General features: G+C 37.7%; 1 protein-coding gene across 2 annotated transcripts; it reads right to left on the bottom strand.

The window, feature by feature from the left end:
• Nucleotides 1-107: 107 nt before the first annotated feature.
• Nucleotides 108-18,427, bottom strand: LOC113064006 (mitogen-activated protein kinase 9-like). 2 transcript variants are annotated; one of them, XM_026234492.1, is made up of 12 exons: nucleotides 18,104-18,427; nucleotides 11,813-11,964; nucleotides 11,266-11,395; nucleotides 10,447-10,505; nucleotides 7,632-7,770; nucleotides 6,489-6,654; nucleotides 6,324-6,395; nucleotides 5,872-6,054; nucleotides 5,657-5,781; nucleotides 5,472-5,535; nucleotides 5,125-5,196; nucleotides 108-3,009 (listed from the first exon to the last, which is right to left on the bottom strand). In XM_026234492.1, the coding sequence occupies exons 2-12, from the start codon at nucleotides 11,926-11,928 to the stop codon at nucleotides 2,870-2,872; spliced, it is 1,266 nt and encodes a 421-aa protein (XP_026090277.1). In that variant the 5' UTR covers nucleotides 11,929-11,964; nucleotides 18,104-18,427; the 3' UTR covers nucleotides 108-2,869. The 2 variants fall into 2 exon arrangements, with proteins under 2 accessions (XP_026090277.1, XP_026090276.1); XM_026234491.1 differs by having other exon boundaries at nucleotides 108-3,012; nucleotides 18,104-18,426.
• Between the last annotated feature and the right edge of the window lie 430 nt (nucleotides 18,428-18,857).

Raw genomic sequence — 18,857 nt, 5'->3', positions numbered from 1 at the left:
TTAAATTGGGTCCTGTGACACAGTCATACCTTTCACACAAATAAGCTGTTCATACACTGAATGCATTTTTACCATATGAAATAAAACATAAAACAACCAAAACAATCAGTACTTCAAGCTGTTTATTTGTCCAGTCATTACAGATGTTTCATTTCTTTTTTCTTTTCACAGAGAAAAGACGTGTCACTCTATTACTGTAGCTAGAGGATCATTTAAGGTTTTGCATATGTTTCAGACAGGTTTCTGGTTTGGGTAACTCCCATCATAGTCCACTAATGGGGCACCCCAATGTAGCACAACAATACAAAACACATGAAAGCTAAACAGACATTACTAGCAAAGAACAGTTATATATCGAATCATTTTACAGGATTTGACTGAGATTTTGATTGATGACCATGAGAACGGTGTTCTTGAGGCCAACTCACAGTGCACGACAGACATGACAACCAAACACATTTGTCAGATCAGTGTGTCAACCCTGTTGGTGTCTGTTACCATTGGCCAGTGCTTGTTTTCGCCAACTGAACAAATCAAATCTGCGTTTATTGGGGGGTTGAATGTCTGAGAAGTGACATACTGTAATCGGTTGGCTGTCAGCATCTATTAGTGGAGTGTGAATTGGCCTTAAGGAAGATAGTCTGAGAAATGAATATCTAAAAAGTGAATAACTCTTTAAGTCATTACTGATTCCACCTCTAGTGACAGATTATCAGTGACAAAAACAATGTTGTTCTCAAACAGACACCTAAAAGAAAAGAAAGTAAGCACTTGAGAAAGTGAGCCAGTTTTGTTCATTGTCTTGAAGGTCTCAATGCCCCGGAGGTCCATCACTAGTGTTCATAACAGGAATCAATGAGTCCACACCAGCGACTCTAACGTACATGAGCTCCAAAATGAAAATGGAACACAACGCGCCATTGCGTTGTTTTAATTCATCATTACTACTGTTAGAATTACTGTTGTAACAGTAAGGTGAAGCACCAAAATAAATCTCACAATCCCAAGGAGACCAAGAAATGTGATGTTTGAGAAAACAGACACAGTGGCATCGTAGTAGAAAACAATCCAGCCTGCTGAAAAAGAACTTAATTGTAGTTACATTACAATCAATAATTTTGTGATCTCCAGGCAAAGCTGAAGAGATGCTGATAGTGAGAACCTTAAGGCATGAAAATTATAGTGATGCATGGTCTCAGTCTGTCAGAAGAGCTTGGAGGCACACAAACTCAACAATACACTCATATTATCGTCCAGAGGCTCTCCAATGATCTCCTACAACCAGAGGACAGGTTTCTGCAATGTCCTCAAGTCTTTGATGAAGATAGCTTGTTGTATCATGCATAAAAATGATTGTAAAGTACAGGACATATCATCATACATATATACAACACTGGAAAGCAAAGAAAGCAGAAAGGTTTACGAAACTGATGAATGGGTGGGCTTCCATCCTGAATACACTGTTAAAGAATCACAGTCCAAAACAGGGTTGTAAGTGCATGGTTACCCACAGTACATCACTGAATCACAAGTCTGTAAACTGTAACCTAATGCTATAGAGACACATATAAAGGAAATGAAATTATATGGCTTTGATGATCCTTACAAAAACGAAAATCCTTCAGTGTTTCATTGAAAGGACATCTTCAAGAAGAGGAAACTGAAGAAATAAAAAACAGCTGACTAAGTCTATTTAAAAAAAAAAAAAAGAAAAACCATATATTTACTTTGTACTACATTCTTATGGGCTTTTCAAGTTGGAAGAGATTAAAAAAACAATGTTTTGCATTGGCTCATGCAATTTAACATACAATCTTGCGAGATACATCACAAACTTGTCAGTGGTGATTAATTACTCTAGGAATGAGGAACAAGGCTTTGATTACGATGTTGCATCATTTTCAAATTGAGATCTAGGTGCAAATTTTGTTAATTTTAAACAGAATATGCTCACTTTTAAACATTTATGTGCAATTTCAAGTTCCATCTACCTAGTTTGTTTTACAGTACATAAGCTAAAACATATTCAGAAGCTGTAAAATTCTTTCCACAGCATAAAGAAAGAAAACTGACACAAAACATTTACAAAAAATCTATATACGTATATATGTACACATGACTACACCCTAACCAACTGAAAAGCATCATTAGGTTCTCTTTTAAAATGGGGGTTTGGTGACTATGTACAGAGGCAGGCACTATTATTCTGTTTCTAGGTGTGTTTAAGCATATTTCAGTGATCTGTAGTTACACTGTCTAGTAAGTGTTCTTCTGTTAATTTTACGCAACAATATTTGTAACATGAACTCATTCCAAAACGGGCTGACTAGCTATAATGTTGTCCAATCATTAATATCTGTGCTTCTTTTAGGTGATGAAATGAATGGTAATAAAAGCTACATTGCACAGAGAGAGAGATGGGACATAAATGACAGGGATAAATCCAGATATTACACATGCTGCAGCAATAACGCCAGTAGATGAATTAATATTTGTTTTCATGAAGTGAAATGTGAATGCATTAAAGCATAAACCAATTACCTATTATTTGCCCTTTTATAATCGGAGATATTTAAAAAATACATAAAAATGTGAAGATCCAGTTAAACAAAAGAACTGAACAATGAAGTCGCTGTTGGTGTGTAATCTGAGGTTTAGCCACTACAGACGTGTCTAAAGGCTAGTATTACACAACTGTCAGTATATGTGAGAAAAACTGAACCTTAAAAGCAAGAGTGAAGGATTATGAGTGTAAAGTCGAAGCTGTATAATCATGCACCCACAGATCTCTTCAGTCAAGACCACGGCATGGCCCACACAGCCGCAGATGAGGGATATGACATAAGTGAGAATACAGGGGAGGTGGAAGTCACTCCTCTAACGGTCCTGTGAGGGTGTCAATGTAGGAGCTGTCGGTGTCTGAAGCCAATGTGTGCTCCGTCGACATGGACGAGATGTCATTAATAGAGGATGACTGGGAGGCAGTGGTGCTGCTGTTCACTGTACCATCTACTACACACAAAGCAAAACATGAAAATTAGGGTTGCCAAAGGGAATGTGCTAACTTATGAGATAAACATTAACTTAATGCAGATGACATATGTAACTGTTTTTGTGTTCCAAGTGATTTCTAAAGAATGTGTTTCTCTTTAAATTATGTTAACACTCTTAAAGCTGTGTTTAGAAGTTCTTTAGTTAGCTCTAGCATTGTTGTTATTTGTGTAGTTTATGTACCGATACCACAGTTATGTTAGGAGACGCACTGCCACCTATTGACATGGATCAGCATGAGCATCTCTTAGTTTTATGTAAAATACATGACACTAATAGTCCAACACCTGTTAACCGCCAGCATTTTTGATAATTTTCATAAAAGTTGAATGGCTCCTTTCCACCTTGTGTATGCCGTACCTATGTTCATTTTCTGTCAGCTTCAGACCTTTGTTTGTTTGTTTTTGACCATACAGGTAGGTACTGTTTCTCCTATTTTTTTCTGCTGGTAAACCACAATAAAAAGTGTTCCCATGTCTAATTTTCACTCTTTGCATCACCAAATAACACTCCGTTACCTGCTTATCTACAGAGATGGCAGACGACAAGCAAGAGGATTCTCACCAACATTTAGTGAAACACTGCAGGTTGGACTTTACCATGGAAAAAATACACTGAGAGGGACAACCGTATACATCAGAGACTGCGGAGCTCTGTCATATTCTGTGATTGTCTCTGAAGAGCGTGAGCCCTGACACATCGCGCTGTGTGAAGTACAGACTGAACGGACTGTCCACATCTGCTGTATGGCCAGATGAGACGCAAACTTGTAAAGGTTTTGATTGATGAAGATCAATGTAAAGATGATTGAGGTGGCATTCAGGAGACATCAAGTAAGCAAGCATGAGTCCGTTATAATAATGTGTGTACGAGTGCTCTTGACGCACTGATCGCACATTGTATTTATGTACAGGCACAGCCATTTCCATACATTCATGTTGTTTCCTCACACATTCATGATAATGAATGGATCGGTCTACAGTAGTAGAGAAAACTTTAATAATTATGACATTATACATTTAAATTTAAAACAGCCATTATTTGTATCTGTATTTATATCTGTAAGAAATCACAAAATTATTTGTATCTGCATTCGGATAAAACCAAGTGGAACGTCGTACAGTTAGCCTACTTGATAAGACTGTTAATATTATCTTTATTTCATAGTTATCACTGAACAACTATGCAGTGTTAAACCATGATTAATTATTAATTTCTTAAAATATATTCATTATGCAAGCAGAGAGATGTCATGACAAATGTTTAGTGTTCATTTGAACTTAACTGAATTAAATCAATGCACACATTTTCATTACACAGTACTCTTTAACTGATTCTTTTTTTGAACTTCAACTAAACAAATGCAAAAGATAAAGATGCAAACATGTAGGCCAGGTATAAAATGTTTCTGTTTCTAAGATGATTATTAGCCTATGAGAGAGAACTGGTTTGGTTTTTGAGTTACTGTAACGTGCAACACGGCTGTTTGATTAGCCTATGGGTTAAAACATTGATTTTTAAATATAAAAAAAAATCAAGCACCTCTGGCTCCTCCCAGTGGTCCTATTGCCATTTGCAGAAATTCATCCACTCCCGGTAAGAAACAACCAATCAGAGCTGCGGTCCGTAACTTTTTTTTGTGCTCAAGATTTACAAAATATATATAATAAGCGAGTACACCATGAATCCATTTTCCAAACCGTGTTTTTAGCTTGTCCTGAATCACTAGGGTGCACCTATAATAAGGGTTTATATTCGGACTATTTTAGATTGCTTCGGGGGTACCGCGGCGGAGTAACCCAGTACCTTTGTGATTCTTCATTGACATAAACAGAGAGAAGTAGATCCGGCTACGATGTTCTTCCGCAAGACGCAAGCAGTTCTGTTTATTAACCGCTAGAGCATCAAAAGTTACCGACTGCAGCTTTAAATGCAACATATATAAAGTCATAGAATTTGGTATGGTAAATTTCAACCAATCCGAATATCTGCCAGATTTCCCACTAATCATTGTCAATTAGACAGAGACAGACGCATATGTACATGGTTTTCACAATCATTCAAAAGACTCACCTAAACACTCCTCTTTTGTTAATCCGTTCTTGTTCCTCTCCTCCCAGTCCATTACTTCTTTATAAATCAACTCTGCAATGAGGAAAAACTATAACTATAAACAGAGTTTTGTTTCTTTACATCATTTTATAAAATCACTAATAAACACTTTTCTTGCCTTCAGCAGACATTTAGATCACAAACCTTTAGGGTCAAGACTCAAAAACTATTCCATCACTTAAGAATAAATGAGAATGCAAATGATCTTGGATAAATTGACCACGGTAATCATTTCTGCTGTAGGCATTCATTTTCTACAAGAAGCTTATAGCTCAGCAGGAGGTAGTCACAGCAGAGGGTGTTTGTACCTTTCCACTGCTCAATGCTGTGTTCCCGCTCCTCCAACTGCTTGTCTGATATCTGCGGAGGAGGCTGAACACATAAAACAATCATTTTACATCCTAGTCAAAAAGAGAACATCCTTGGCATTTTTAAAATGTTTCAACTGGACTGGACAGGACAAACAGACATGAAAGGATAGGGGTGCACTGACCGCATCGGCCTCGGCTGGGTCGTACCACACATGGATGTAGGGGTGACTGAGGGCTTCCTGCACAGAGATGCGGCTTTCAGGGTCGATTACCAGCATCTTGGACAGCAGGTCTCGCGCTTGACTAGCTACATTAGGAATGATGTAAAACGTCATTTCAAAGCAATTGTTTAAAGTACACCATTAACAGACGTGGAAGAAACCTACGGATGTCTTACTTTTGATCTTGTCATGCTCGGTCTCTGAAGGGAAGGCCCAATCGGGAAAAAGCTCATTAAAACTGACTCCAGGAAACTGGGGTTTGTTCATCACATAGTTCCTTACAGTCTCCATCAAACGGTTCATAAACTCCAGAGAGGGGGTTCCCAGAACCTCAATCACTTTATTCCACTGGTCAATATCTGAAATGAACTCAGTCAAGGAGATAAAGGTGAAAGGGGATAAATTCACATAAAATAAAAACAACTTTCTTTCAATCACTAGGACAGACTCTGGGATATATATATATATATATACATATGTACACACACGAAATACACATATTTACACACATAAGCATACACAAATGTACATATCATTAATGCTTTAATTTGCATTGAGAATGTACATTTATATAAATACATAGTTTGTACATTTTGGAAAGGCTAGAGTACAAGAATAAAGAGGATACGATCAGTGCCCTGGAATATGACACTTCCTTTGACCATCTCACCCATGATGCAGCCCACCGACCAGATATCGACTGGCAAAACACAATCAAATATTAATACTACAATTTCATTTGGATCTCTCCACTGACTTCCAAGAGTATTATGGACAAAATAAAAAGTTTCACCATTCTCCTTATATTTCATGCCCAAGATGACCTCTGGTGCTCTGTAGTATCTGGTTACCACGTAGGGTGTCATCATGAAGTTAGTGCAGGCGGTTCTGGCCAGCCCAAAGTCTAAGATCTTTAAAGTGCAGTCAGACTTCACTACGATGTTACTGGGCTTCAGATCCTGAGGAGCAGAGATGTCGGTTTCAAACTGCCATGCTGAAAAACATCTCAGGCGTTGATGTATTGGAAAGTAAAATGATTTAGAGAACACAGTTGGTGATGTGTCATGCTGGATTTGGTCTTTACTTATAAAAAAATAAAAATAAAAACATTTGGTACAAACCTTAGGATACAGATGATAATAGTAGCTGGCTATTTTTCAACGCATGTACTACACAAATTGTTTTCTTGAGATGTAAATTGGTTGGTCCGATTACATATGAACAGTATCTTATAAACAACTACATGAGGACAATATGCAGACGCTACATACAAATAAAGGGTTTTGTAATGTTACTGCTTATCAATGCAGACATCACTTAAACATAACTACATTTAGAAGCAGTATTCCAGCAACATCCACGTTTTTTCCAGTAACCCAAAGTTACATATTACCACAGTCAGAGTCATTCAACAGTCAGACCCACAAAGTAAGGTCATTATAATTTAATTAAATGTTCATTTCCATTCTATGTTCAGTTAAATTAAGTATTTATTTGTTTCCCAATTGTTTTTTCTTAGGTGTAGTTAGAAAAAGTAGATGAGAATGAATATTAACACATTAATCACTGTACAACTGCTAAATGGGTCTCTGGAATGTTTGAATCTGATCAATGGCAATGGCAGCATTCTTCTGAAGTCACATATTTTAGCATAATGACCACTGAACTGTATAATCAAACTTTTTTTGTTTCACTCAAATCAATATTTCATTTACATTTACATAGCTACGTTAATAAGTGGGATACTTTCTTTTTTAATTTAATTTTATTGCTACATTTTCTAATATAAAGAGTACCAAAAACTAAAATAAATAAATAAAAGGTTAGTTAACATTTTTATTTTCTATTATTTCAGCTTTGTTTTTACTTCATTACGTCATATGAGTTGTAGTTACCGATAATAAACTTGCCACAGAACATCATGCCAGCATCTCACCCTGTGAATGATGCCAGCTGAGTGTAGATGTCGGATGCCACACAGGATCTGGTAGAGCAGATAAGACATCCTCTCATGGTCCAGGTCCATGTGGATCACCTGACAAAGGCTGGCGTCCATCAGTTCCATTACCAAGTACCTGAGAGAAACCAGATTCTTCAGAGTTTCCGGTTCTCACATACAACTCAAATGATCTCTTACAAATCCTTACATACATAGTACCAACTAGTATATAACAACCCCAGACCCCAGGCTTAAAGGGTTAGTTCACCCAAACATTCAAATTATGTCATTAATGACTCACCCTCATGTCGTTCCAAACACGTAAGGCCTCCGTTCATCTTCAGAACACAGTTTAAGATATTTTAGATTTAGTCCGAGAGCTTTCTGTCCCTTCATTGAAAATGTATGTACGGTATACTGTCCAGGTCCAGAAAGGTAATAACAACATCATCAAAGTAGTCCATATGACATCAGAGGGTCAGTTAGAATTTGTTGAAGCATCAAAAATACATTTTGGTCCAAAAATAACAAAAACTACGACTTTATTCAGCATTGTCTTCTCTTCTGGGTCTGTTGTCAATCCGCATTCACGACTCCGCAGTGACGCTGCTGACGTAAGTCACTGCAGTTGTGATGGGAAGTTCGGTTCTTTTCCGTGAACCGGTTCTTTTGGACAGTTCGATTCAATAAACCGGTTGAAAAAAAACAGTTCACTGGTTCTTTTACACTCTACGTAATGACGTCATTGTCGATGATTGCCCTTCATTCAAGCCTTCAGTTTACCCGCGCTCATAACATTAGCACATAATCAGTTTAGAAATCAATCACCAAAAGAACCAGTTCAGTTCGCCCTGTGTGTCGGTCTGCTTCACACTGAATCACGCATGCACAGTATCATCAGCTCCTCGGTTCTCGAATCGGACGCGTCTGACAGAAACGGTTCAGTGTACTGGTTATCTGAAAACCGATGTAACCGGTTCTTGACTCAAGAACAGGTCAATCTTTCGTTTGTTATTTGTCAGCCGCATCAAAAAAGTCAACAGCTTAAGTAATTTGTGGATAAATGCTTAATGGAGACACAGCCGTTTTAAACGATTCAGTTCAATTTGGTGAAATGGTTCAACCGGTTCACTAAGAAGAACCGGTTAAATCGAATGATTCGTTCACGAACCAGATATCACTACACTGCAGTGAACGTGCTCACAACAGACCCGAAAGAGAAGACAATGCTGAATAAAGTCGTATTTTTTGTTATTTTTGGACCAAAATGTATTTTCGATGCTTCAACAAATTCGAACTGACCCTCTGATGTCACATGGACTACTTTGATGATGTTGTTATTACCTTTCTGGCCGTACATACGTTTTGTAATGGAGGGACAGAAATCTCTCAGACTAAATGTAAAATATCTTAAACTGTGTTCTGAAGATGAACAGAGGTCTTACAGGTTTGGAACAACATGAGGGTAAGTCATTAATGACAATTTTAATTTTTGGGTGAAATAACTGTTTAAAGGGGGGGTGAAATGCTATTTCATGCATACTGAGTTTTTTAAACTGTTAAAGAGTTGGATTCCCATGCTAAACATGGACAAAGTTTCAAAAATTAAGTTGTACATTTGAAGGAGTATTTTTGTTCCAAAAAAACCTCTTCCGGTTTGTCACAAGTTTCGGAAAGTTTTTTTCGAGTATGGCTCTGTGTGATGTTAGATGGAACGGAATTTCCTTATATGGGTCCTAAGGCACTTCTGCCGGAAGAGCGTGCGCTCCCGTAGAGCAGAGCACGGAGCACAACAGGCGTTCCCTGATCAGAGCGAGAGCGTCGCGAAAAGTCCCAAAAGAAGTGTGTTTTTGGTTGCCAGGGCAAGACAACCCTGCACAGATTACCAAAAGAGAAACAGCATTAAGGGACCAGTGGATGGAATTTATTTTTACAGAGCATCAACGGAGTTGTGCAAGTGTTTGTGTTTGTTCCCTGCATTTCGAAGATGCTTGTTTTACAAACAAGGCCCAGTTTGACGACGGATTTGAACATCGTTTATCTCTTAAGGATAATGCAGTCCCAACGAAAAAGGGTCACGATCGTGTGTTGGAACCGCATGCGGTGAGTAAAACTGCTTCAAATATCTCTGTGTTGTTAACTTAGCTATCTGGGCGTAAGCACATCAAGTAAACAACATGCGATGTTGTCATCAAACTGCACTTTCCACATGTACAGCTTAAAAAAAAAAAAAAAAGACGACATAAAGTGGAACTTAGTCATTTTCCAAAACCGCTAAGCAAATATATACAGTTTCAGTGCATACCACATAGAAACGTCGTTGCTGATGCTGCTCTTGTTAAATTTCAGCCTCTGGATCTGTGTCACAGCTTCCAAACGCTCTCAACGCAAAAGCCTACTGGCGCTCGTGATTCTTTAGCTCCGCCCACACGTCACACCTCTAGGCGCTCATGTTTTTCCCGGGAAAAATCGGTACAGACTATCTTTCTCTTATAAATATAATAAAAATAAAGACTTTTTGGAGTTATGAAGGATGCAGTACTACTCTATAGGTACTCAAGATTGACAGGATATTGAGTGAAAACGAGCATTTCACCCACCCTTTAATACTTTGAGTCAGCAACACTTCTATATAACACAGCAACAGAAGTGCTGTTGTCAGGATTTGTAATTAATCTTGATTTAATAACATATAACTTTATTATATAAAACTCTAAAGCTATAATTATCACAATGCAGCAATAGGACAGCGTAATTCATCAGTCCTGACAAGGTCAGCATAAACGCATGGATTTATAAATTCAAAACTTACAAATCCTGAAACTCTTCCAATGACTTCTGGGGTGTGAAGACATTAAGCAAATGGATGATCTAGAAAGGAAAGGATGAGAAAATAAATCTAGACTAAACTGAACATAACAATCAGCTTGACAACAAAGGCCAAAATCTCAAAACCCATTTTTAAGTCATAAGCAACAGTTACTGGCATAATTAACAGCTATCACATGAATAATTTAATCAAATAAGTTTACTGGTTGCAGATTAATCAAAATGAGCTTATGGTAAAAAAAGGTAATGTACTACATTAATAGTGCTTTTCAATTCTGAGTCGTTATAAAAAAATTAAATTATTCTGTGTTAAGTTATTATTAACAGTAATTAACGGTATATTAAATGTTAATTCATACAAAACAATTTAACTGTATTAAAACATTTAATTAATTTAATAATAATAGTTTTACAATACAATAGTAAAATTATAAACAAATATAATTTAACAAATTTCTAGAATCATACAAAAAAAAACTATTTTGGATTTAAAACATCATTTTTAATAGTTATGGGTAATGTTATTCCAAGAATTACATCTGAATTTAGCTCATATGTTCATGTGGTACTTCTGTTCTAATTTTTTACTTCATATCGATTTTTCAGCCTAAATGGGCCATTCTTGTCACTGACAGGATATTGGAGAGAAATAGTTGCTCAGTCCATCACCTCTCTGACATTCTGAACCGGTGAGTGTGACAGGCCTGTAGGTGTGATAGCCCTGACCAAATCAGTTGAGTGAGTGAGACGCAGCCTCAGAGTGTAATTCTGAATAGAAGAGTGCACCGTTAACAGAACGTACATTCTTGTGATTAACACACTTGAGCAGAACCAGCTCTCTGTAAGCCCTCTTCGCATGGGTCTGGTTTTGAAAGGGCCGGCTCAGTTTCTTCACAGCCACTGGGATGCCAAGTACGGTGTCCAGAGCGGAGCTTAATGGGGCAGAAAAAATGGGCATGCTGATATGATCAAAATCATCACTGTAGTTACCATCATTGGCTCAAGTATGATTCACATCTATATTCATGCATTTATGATGTCTTATGCCTCAATTCTATTTTAAATGCCCTTTTGTATGTCCTTACGCTATCGGACAACATTACTCCAAACAGTGTTTAGTGTCCATCTCCTCCACTTTGGTAAACAATACAGACATGCAGCTAGCTGTAATATCCCTCTTATTACAGCAGCTGTAAATCAGGGATCCAAATCTCTAATGAGACATTCAGGTCAATGACAAAAGCACATCTGCTGTGCTCATGACAAATGGAGACAGGCCATGCCTAATGGGATGATGACATCATTAGTATGGAGGCAGATAAAACTGTTAATTCCAGCCGCCCACTCACCAGACGATACCCTGGGCACCGGATCCGATGGCGCGGAGCTGCTGGTACCTTCTGAGCACTGTAAAGGTGGAGTCACCCACCTGCACGCTGTAGAACCGCCCCTCCCCCTCGTCCATGGCTCCTCCCACTGCGTGCCTCTAGATAAATCGAACCTGAGAGAGAAAGAGCACAGTACATGAGAGTGATGAAGAGATGATGTGAGATGTAGCAGTGATGATTGCATACTGAGCTCTCTCCCCCGTGTGTGGGGGATGACATTGCCGATGACTCATCCAAGGAGAATCAGATATAATGCATAGCCATACTGAATGACACAGTATACCTACAGGATTCCATTAGAGAGTCAAGCCAGTGATCGAGCACAAAGATAAAAGAGATGGTCCACTGACAGGCCATTCTTAATGCATTTAAACAAACACAAAAACCCACAAACAAATGAGGTCTATGCTTCACACTTTCCTGAACTGACTGAGCAGAACTTATATCCTTCTCTCGCTTCTCTAATTGCCTACAGTTAATTAAAGTAAGGGATTTGAACTAACCCTTAAGTGTGTAACAGTATACAAAAATTATGGTTTTGTATACACCTCGATTTTGAAGGTACAGCTTGGTATGTTTTCAGTACATCAGGGAGGAAAAACAACATATAATATCTTCTTGTTTTTTTTTTTATTAAACAGTGGTTACTTTAAATAAAAAAAGACAACTGCAAAGACAACTGCCAATGGACTACAAGAATGTACACTCTGTGCCTGTGTGAGAGGACGTTACTCTTCATACCAGCAGGTGGGAGGAGTCTATATTAAGATTTCAAAAAGGGAAACCAGACTGTGGATATACAAACCATAAACAAAGCAGCTTACCATTTGTCCTCTTCATCGTTCGAATGCTTTTGTCCCTTTTCTTCTCTTGGACTAGTTTGCTAAGCTAAACAGCCAATCAGAATGAGGCCACCCATTCAACAATCTCAATTGGCCAAAAAGACAGATGGGAAGACACTGGAAAAACTACACTGACAGCCTTTAACAAAGTATTGATTTTCTAAATGATCAGATGCACAAATGCTAAAATGTTGGCTGATCAATGGTGAATACTAAAAATCTATATATATTTTTTTAATTAAAAAAACATTACACACAAAATAAAAAAAATCACACAAAAACTAAAAAAATAAAGAGAAACGATTAAAATTAATTATTTCAAATGCTGTCTACAACATGTTGCTTTAATGCTTTTTAGATCACTGACAATAAATGGATGCCCCATTTTAATTCTGATGTACAACGTGTGCTAAGATTGCACTACTTCCGACAAACTAACAAATTGATACGATTCCAGTGAATACAACCTCAAGTCATTGTAGTGCTTTAACTTGCCTGGTGTACAGTATAAATCTAGTTACTTTTACACTTTACTTCCTCTCATTATTTCAACGAGTTTTCCCTCAATGAACTGATTCAAACATCATCTTACAAACTCACTTTGGGCTTTAAATCTTGTTTTCCTTTCATGTTTTCTCTCTTTCTCTTCAGAAAGCAAAAGCAGAAACTACAACACAGCAAACACTGAACTTTGTCTTTTTATGCCACTGAATATCAGAAATACCATGTTACCTTGTAAACAGGTTCTCCTGTGGGATTCATTCTTTCTGATGGACCGAATCCTCCCTCTGTTTTTTGTGCCATTTTGTTTTCACGTCAATAATAGACAAAGCTGGCGCTCTGGCACTGATACAGTAAAGAAAAGCTTCAATGACCAGGACTTTAAAATGGTTAAGCTGATCCCTTAAAGCCATCAGATCCAATCTCATCATGGGTAAACATTATCTGTTTAAAGCAGACCCAGCAATAATCCAATATTGTAAGAGAGCGGAGATGCAGCATCATCATAGTGTTTAGCATGAAAATCCAGCCTATAGCACCTGACACAGGAATCAATGACTGCAGCATCACAATTTGATGCATGTTTACAATCAGAACCTACATGTTCCCTGTTACTATACCACTATTAGGGCTGTCACTAGATCAGATTTTTCACTACAAAATTACAATGGCCAAAATAATTCACAATTATGAAATATGATATCTAAAGAAATCTAGTAGGGAAAAAAATAAATGCTGTAGACAAATTTATCTTTAGTTTGTTTTTTAGCCAGTAAATTGTACCAGTGCATAAAAAAGGAACAATTACACTTAACAGAAATCAGATCAAAAGATCCACAAGAGACAAGTATTTTTACTAAGGTCAATTTCAATGAAGGAAGACAAGTATGTTTAGTTTATCTGATTTCAAACTGGAGCAAAAATGGTCTGAATGTTTCCCGAAGAACTGAAAAGCATTTATGATGCAACACAAAAAAATAACGGGATATTCTTTTCTTTAAAATCATATTGTAGCATCTGCATTTTATTCAGTTACAGATGTGCTACTGTTGATGATTTTATTACTCTTAAGAATCTTATCTGAGGAATTTCTATGCGGGAACGCTGTCTGCTTCTAGTACGAATTAAACATATTCAGCACTCTATAATGCTCACATTTATTTTGGGTAAAAATAGAAAGAAGAAAAAAAAGATTCCTCTCTAAAGATATTTCAAGTAAACATATGATAATTATTAGCACAATTTTGGACTAAAGGCCCAGAGGGATGTAAACAATAAAACAGACAGATATCAGCAGCTAAGAGGTTAATGTAGTATTTCAAGGTTAGCAAAATAGCATGCACACACGCACATGTATTTATTTTAAGATAAACAGGTAATGAGAAAGTTATGGTAAAGCACTCTTCAATAAATAGTGCTCTTTAAAAGTTAAATATCTGCAATAATGTACTGCTATTTAGTGTTAGATTAAAAAAAATCTATATAAAAACTAAAAAGAGGTAGAAAGGAGCACCCACAGATAAATATCTTATATCAACAAATATTGTTAAACAAATAAAAATCATTAAATATCATCTGCTAACCAAACTCTTATCAATATATTGTGAATCCCTACTATTAAAGGGATAGTTCCCCCAAAATGTTTAATTCTGTAATTAATTACTCACCCTCGTGTCATTCCAAACCCATAAGACCTTAGTTAATAGTTAGAACAGAAATTAAAGGGTTAGTGATTTATTTCACGTCTTCTGAACTGTTGACAACAAACCCCCACTTACCCCATTGAAAGGCTTGGAAGAGCAAGGACAATTTCACAAACACCTAGGATGCTTCGACGGCGAGTAGAAGATGGACGAATTTTCATTCTTGGGTGAACTAACCCTTTTTGAGCTTTCTGACCCTGTATAGACAGCAACACAACTGCCACGTTCAAGGTACAGAAAAGTGGTAAGGACATGGTTAAAATATTCTATGGTGACATCAGTGGTTTTTTTTAATGAAGCTACGAGAATACTTCTTGTGCTGTGCACAAAGAAAACTAAAATAACTTTATACAACAATTTCTGGTCTTTTGTGTCAGACCTCAAAGTATGTTCAAGGCAGTACAACGGCACATTTGTGTGCATTCCTTGTAAACAAGGCACAGCACATCTGGGTTCTACATCAGAACACCGGCTCCTGCGTCAGCAACACCACACATCAATCTTCGGCACACACATCCCCAAACATATCTGCTCCAGCTAATGTATTTGACACCTCTTGTGATGTTGCATGACAAGAAAAAGCTTAAGCAACATGATGCTAGAACACTCTCCCTCTGCAAAAACTCCACAGCCACCCGGCTCTCGGTGGTACATGAGTCAGCTTGTGCCCAGCCTGAATTACAGTCCTGCTGCTAGGCCATGCTGTGCTAAATCACTGTCAAAATGGCCTGGCCTGCTTTAGCATGCTGCAAACGACAGGACCAATATCCTGAATTTTATCTCTGCCCAAGAGCCGTTTCAGGGACATGTTTCCTCTTACAGGAGAAAAGAGCATTTTTCAATGCATCCCTCCCTGACCATTACAACTGCACATTATCCTAACATTCATGGCAAATGGGAGGATGGCTGGGGAGAGATGTGATCCCAGCAAATTGGGTTGAATGATGATCAGTATGTTAGTAAATGTATCTAATTTCATTATAACAAAATGCATGCATGCATTAATATTAAATACATTAAAATGCATATTCTTTTTTTATACTGACCCCCCAAAAAATAGGTCACATGGGTCTAATTAAGAAAGGGCTACAAACAAAAAATAAACAAATTGGTATAATCAGTGTTTAAAATAGATAAGAAAGATATGTTTTCTACTAGGGTTAGGTGATGTCTTCAAATTTGGCATCGGACGATGTCTAAAGTGAAACATCATGAAGGACGATGACGGGGGTGGGGATTGGGGGAGGTGTGCCTGAACCATTAATCCTTATAAGGGAAAACAACTACCGTATTTTCCGGACTATAAGTCGCACTTTTTTTCATAGTTTGGCTGGTCCTGCGACTTATAGTCAGGTGTGACTTATTTATCAAAATTAATTTGACATGAACCAAGAGAAATGAACTAAGAGACATGAACCACGAGAAAACTTTACTGTGTCCAGCCACGAGAGGGCGCTCTATGCTGCACAGTGCTCCTGTATTCTACACTGAAAACATAGAGTGCCCTCTCGCGGCTGTAGACGGTAATGTTTTCTCTTGGTTCTAAATAAATGCGACTTATAGTCCAGTGCGACTTATATATGTTTTTTTCCTCATCATGACGTATTTTTGGACTGATGCGACTTATACTCAGGTGCGACTTATAGTCCGAAAAATACGGTAACTATTCCTAACAAAGTGTTTACACTGGATGTGAGCGGTGTGACAAAATACTATAGAACCACTGATCTAGAATAATGATTCATTATATATAGATCAGTCAACAGAACTCAGTATAATCAGTGATGCTGTCTGCATGACAATACAAATCCCGACAGTAAACTGCTGCCGCGTTTTGTTTATGACGTGCTGACACAGAATTCAAATGATATTCAACGGTCCCTTTGTCGTGTCAAGTGTAGACAGTCTTTAGCTAATGACAACTTTTCACGTCCGGTGTGGACACTGTGTAAGGACAGATGACTGAGACAATGGGGAATGATTTGCAGATCCTCAGTACCACTGCCAAACATTTGACCTTGTAAAATGTATGGTAAGTACTGCCACTTCATAGTATAAACCTTTTTCAAATGTATAATATTTTTCTATTCAGCCAGTCATGCTGGAGTTCCAATATAACAGAAGTTACAGCAGAAACATTATTTTTTTATTGTGTCATCCAAGAGTAACAGATTATTGAAAAAGAAAAGAAAATGAAGTGCAGGGACTTGGTTCTATCTATCAGATGTTGACTGGATTTTGAGATGTGGGCGTTTTTCTTAAAAATTAATGTGAGATTGCAGAGTACATGACTGGAGAAGTCCATCTGACATTTTCACCGGAAGATTGGTTTATGACTTTTTGATAAAAAAAAAAAAATATATAGATCTTAATGTAGCATTCAACATATTCCACTACATATGCTATAAAAGGTGTGTGGGGGCGGGGGGTATTAAAGTCTGCTGACACTCATTTTGTAAACTAGTAGAATTCATTCAAAACTACATTTTCCCTATAAAAACCGCAAACTTGTAACGTTAGTGATAAATTCAAACTTCCTGACGGGTGAAAAGGTCACTTAAAGGAAGCCATATGAATTGTGGGGTTAAATTATCGTGGTACTCTTGACCTGCAGTATGTAAACACATCCTCTCATGCATCACAACACTGCTACTGATCTCATTCAGATACCCGCGCTCTTCTTAGATTACATATATTGAATTGTATGCCAATTTAAGAACATCGAATACAAATCTAGAGAATGTCAAGTGAAGTTTCAATGTGTGTTTTTATACAGTCTATGGTCAGGCTGCACTCGCTCCATCACAGCAAGCTAGTTAGTCATCCAATAGCAGCTAGCTATATCTAAGCGAAAGATGGACTAACTTATGCAAAAAAAAAAAAGGTATTTTCTGTTATAAATGCTATTCCCCAGAATATATATATATATATATATATATATTTTTTTTTTTTTTGCGTGCCTGTCAGTCACTCTTATGACGGCCTGATCCATCGCGAGGTAACAACTTTGCAGCAGATATGTAGCGCGCGCGATAACTCCATGTCAAACTCCCGGCAAACTGCAGCTCTATGACAAAACGAGCGCAGTAACACGCGCTTTCAAGTTGCTCGTTCCTAAAGACATTTAACCACGTGCTCATGGTCGCGAACAGAAACAAACGACCGTCTGAGGTTGGTGAATTTTCACTAGCTCGTTGCGGGCTTACCTCCTCTTCTTCTTCTTCTCCTCGCTTTCTCCACTTCACTCCCATACATACAAACACGCGCAAGCACGCCAGCAAACAAATCCTCTGAACCGCGGAAGTGTCGGCGTTTATCGCTTCCACGTTAAACACCGTCGTCCTTAATGCCGGTCAAGTCCGATTTCTTTCTCTTTCAAGACGCTTGACAGTGAAATCCAGAGTGTGGCATGACTGCAGGGGCGGAGGGACAGTAATTTTTCGGCGTCTCTCTCTCACACACACATACACTCACCCTCGCTGGGCAGGGATGACGTAATGGCATACTCGTCAGGTCAAGTTGTATCTTTTGATGCAGCCTTAAAAGTTGCAGGAATCGCAGATGGATTACTTTTAAACTACGCCCAGTCAACTTGAGATTGTATCGACAAATTATCTAAATGGAGCAGTGGTCTTTAGAATGGGGATTTCAATTGTCTGTTGAAAAAACAAAAACGCTCTTCTTTACAAGGAAACAAATTGGAGCAGAGTTAGAGTTCAAACTATATTTATATGGCAAGGAGCTGGAAAGGATAGACTCGTTCAGATTTTTAGAAAGTGTGGTTCGATGCTAGGCTCACATGGAAGGTACATATTAATGGCATAAACAAGTGTAAAAAGGGTTTTTAAACCTATCTAAAAATGTGATGAGATGTTTGGTGGGATCAGAGTGGGGAGCTGACTGGTCTAGTTTGAAAACTATATATATATATATATATATATATATATATAAGGCAAGTGA

This window comes from Carassius auratus, chromosome 46 (genome assembly GCF_003368295.1).
Source record: "Carassius auratus strain Wakin chromosome 46, ASM336829v1, whole genome shotgun sequence".
NCBI lineage: Eukaryota > Metazoa > Chordata > Actinopteri > Cypriniformes > Cyprinidae > Carassius > Carassius auratus.
The sequence above is the reverse complement of the archived record's forward strand: the minus strand, read 5'-3'. Positions and strand labels throughout refer to the sequence as shown.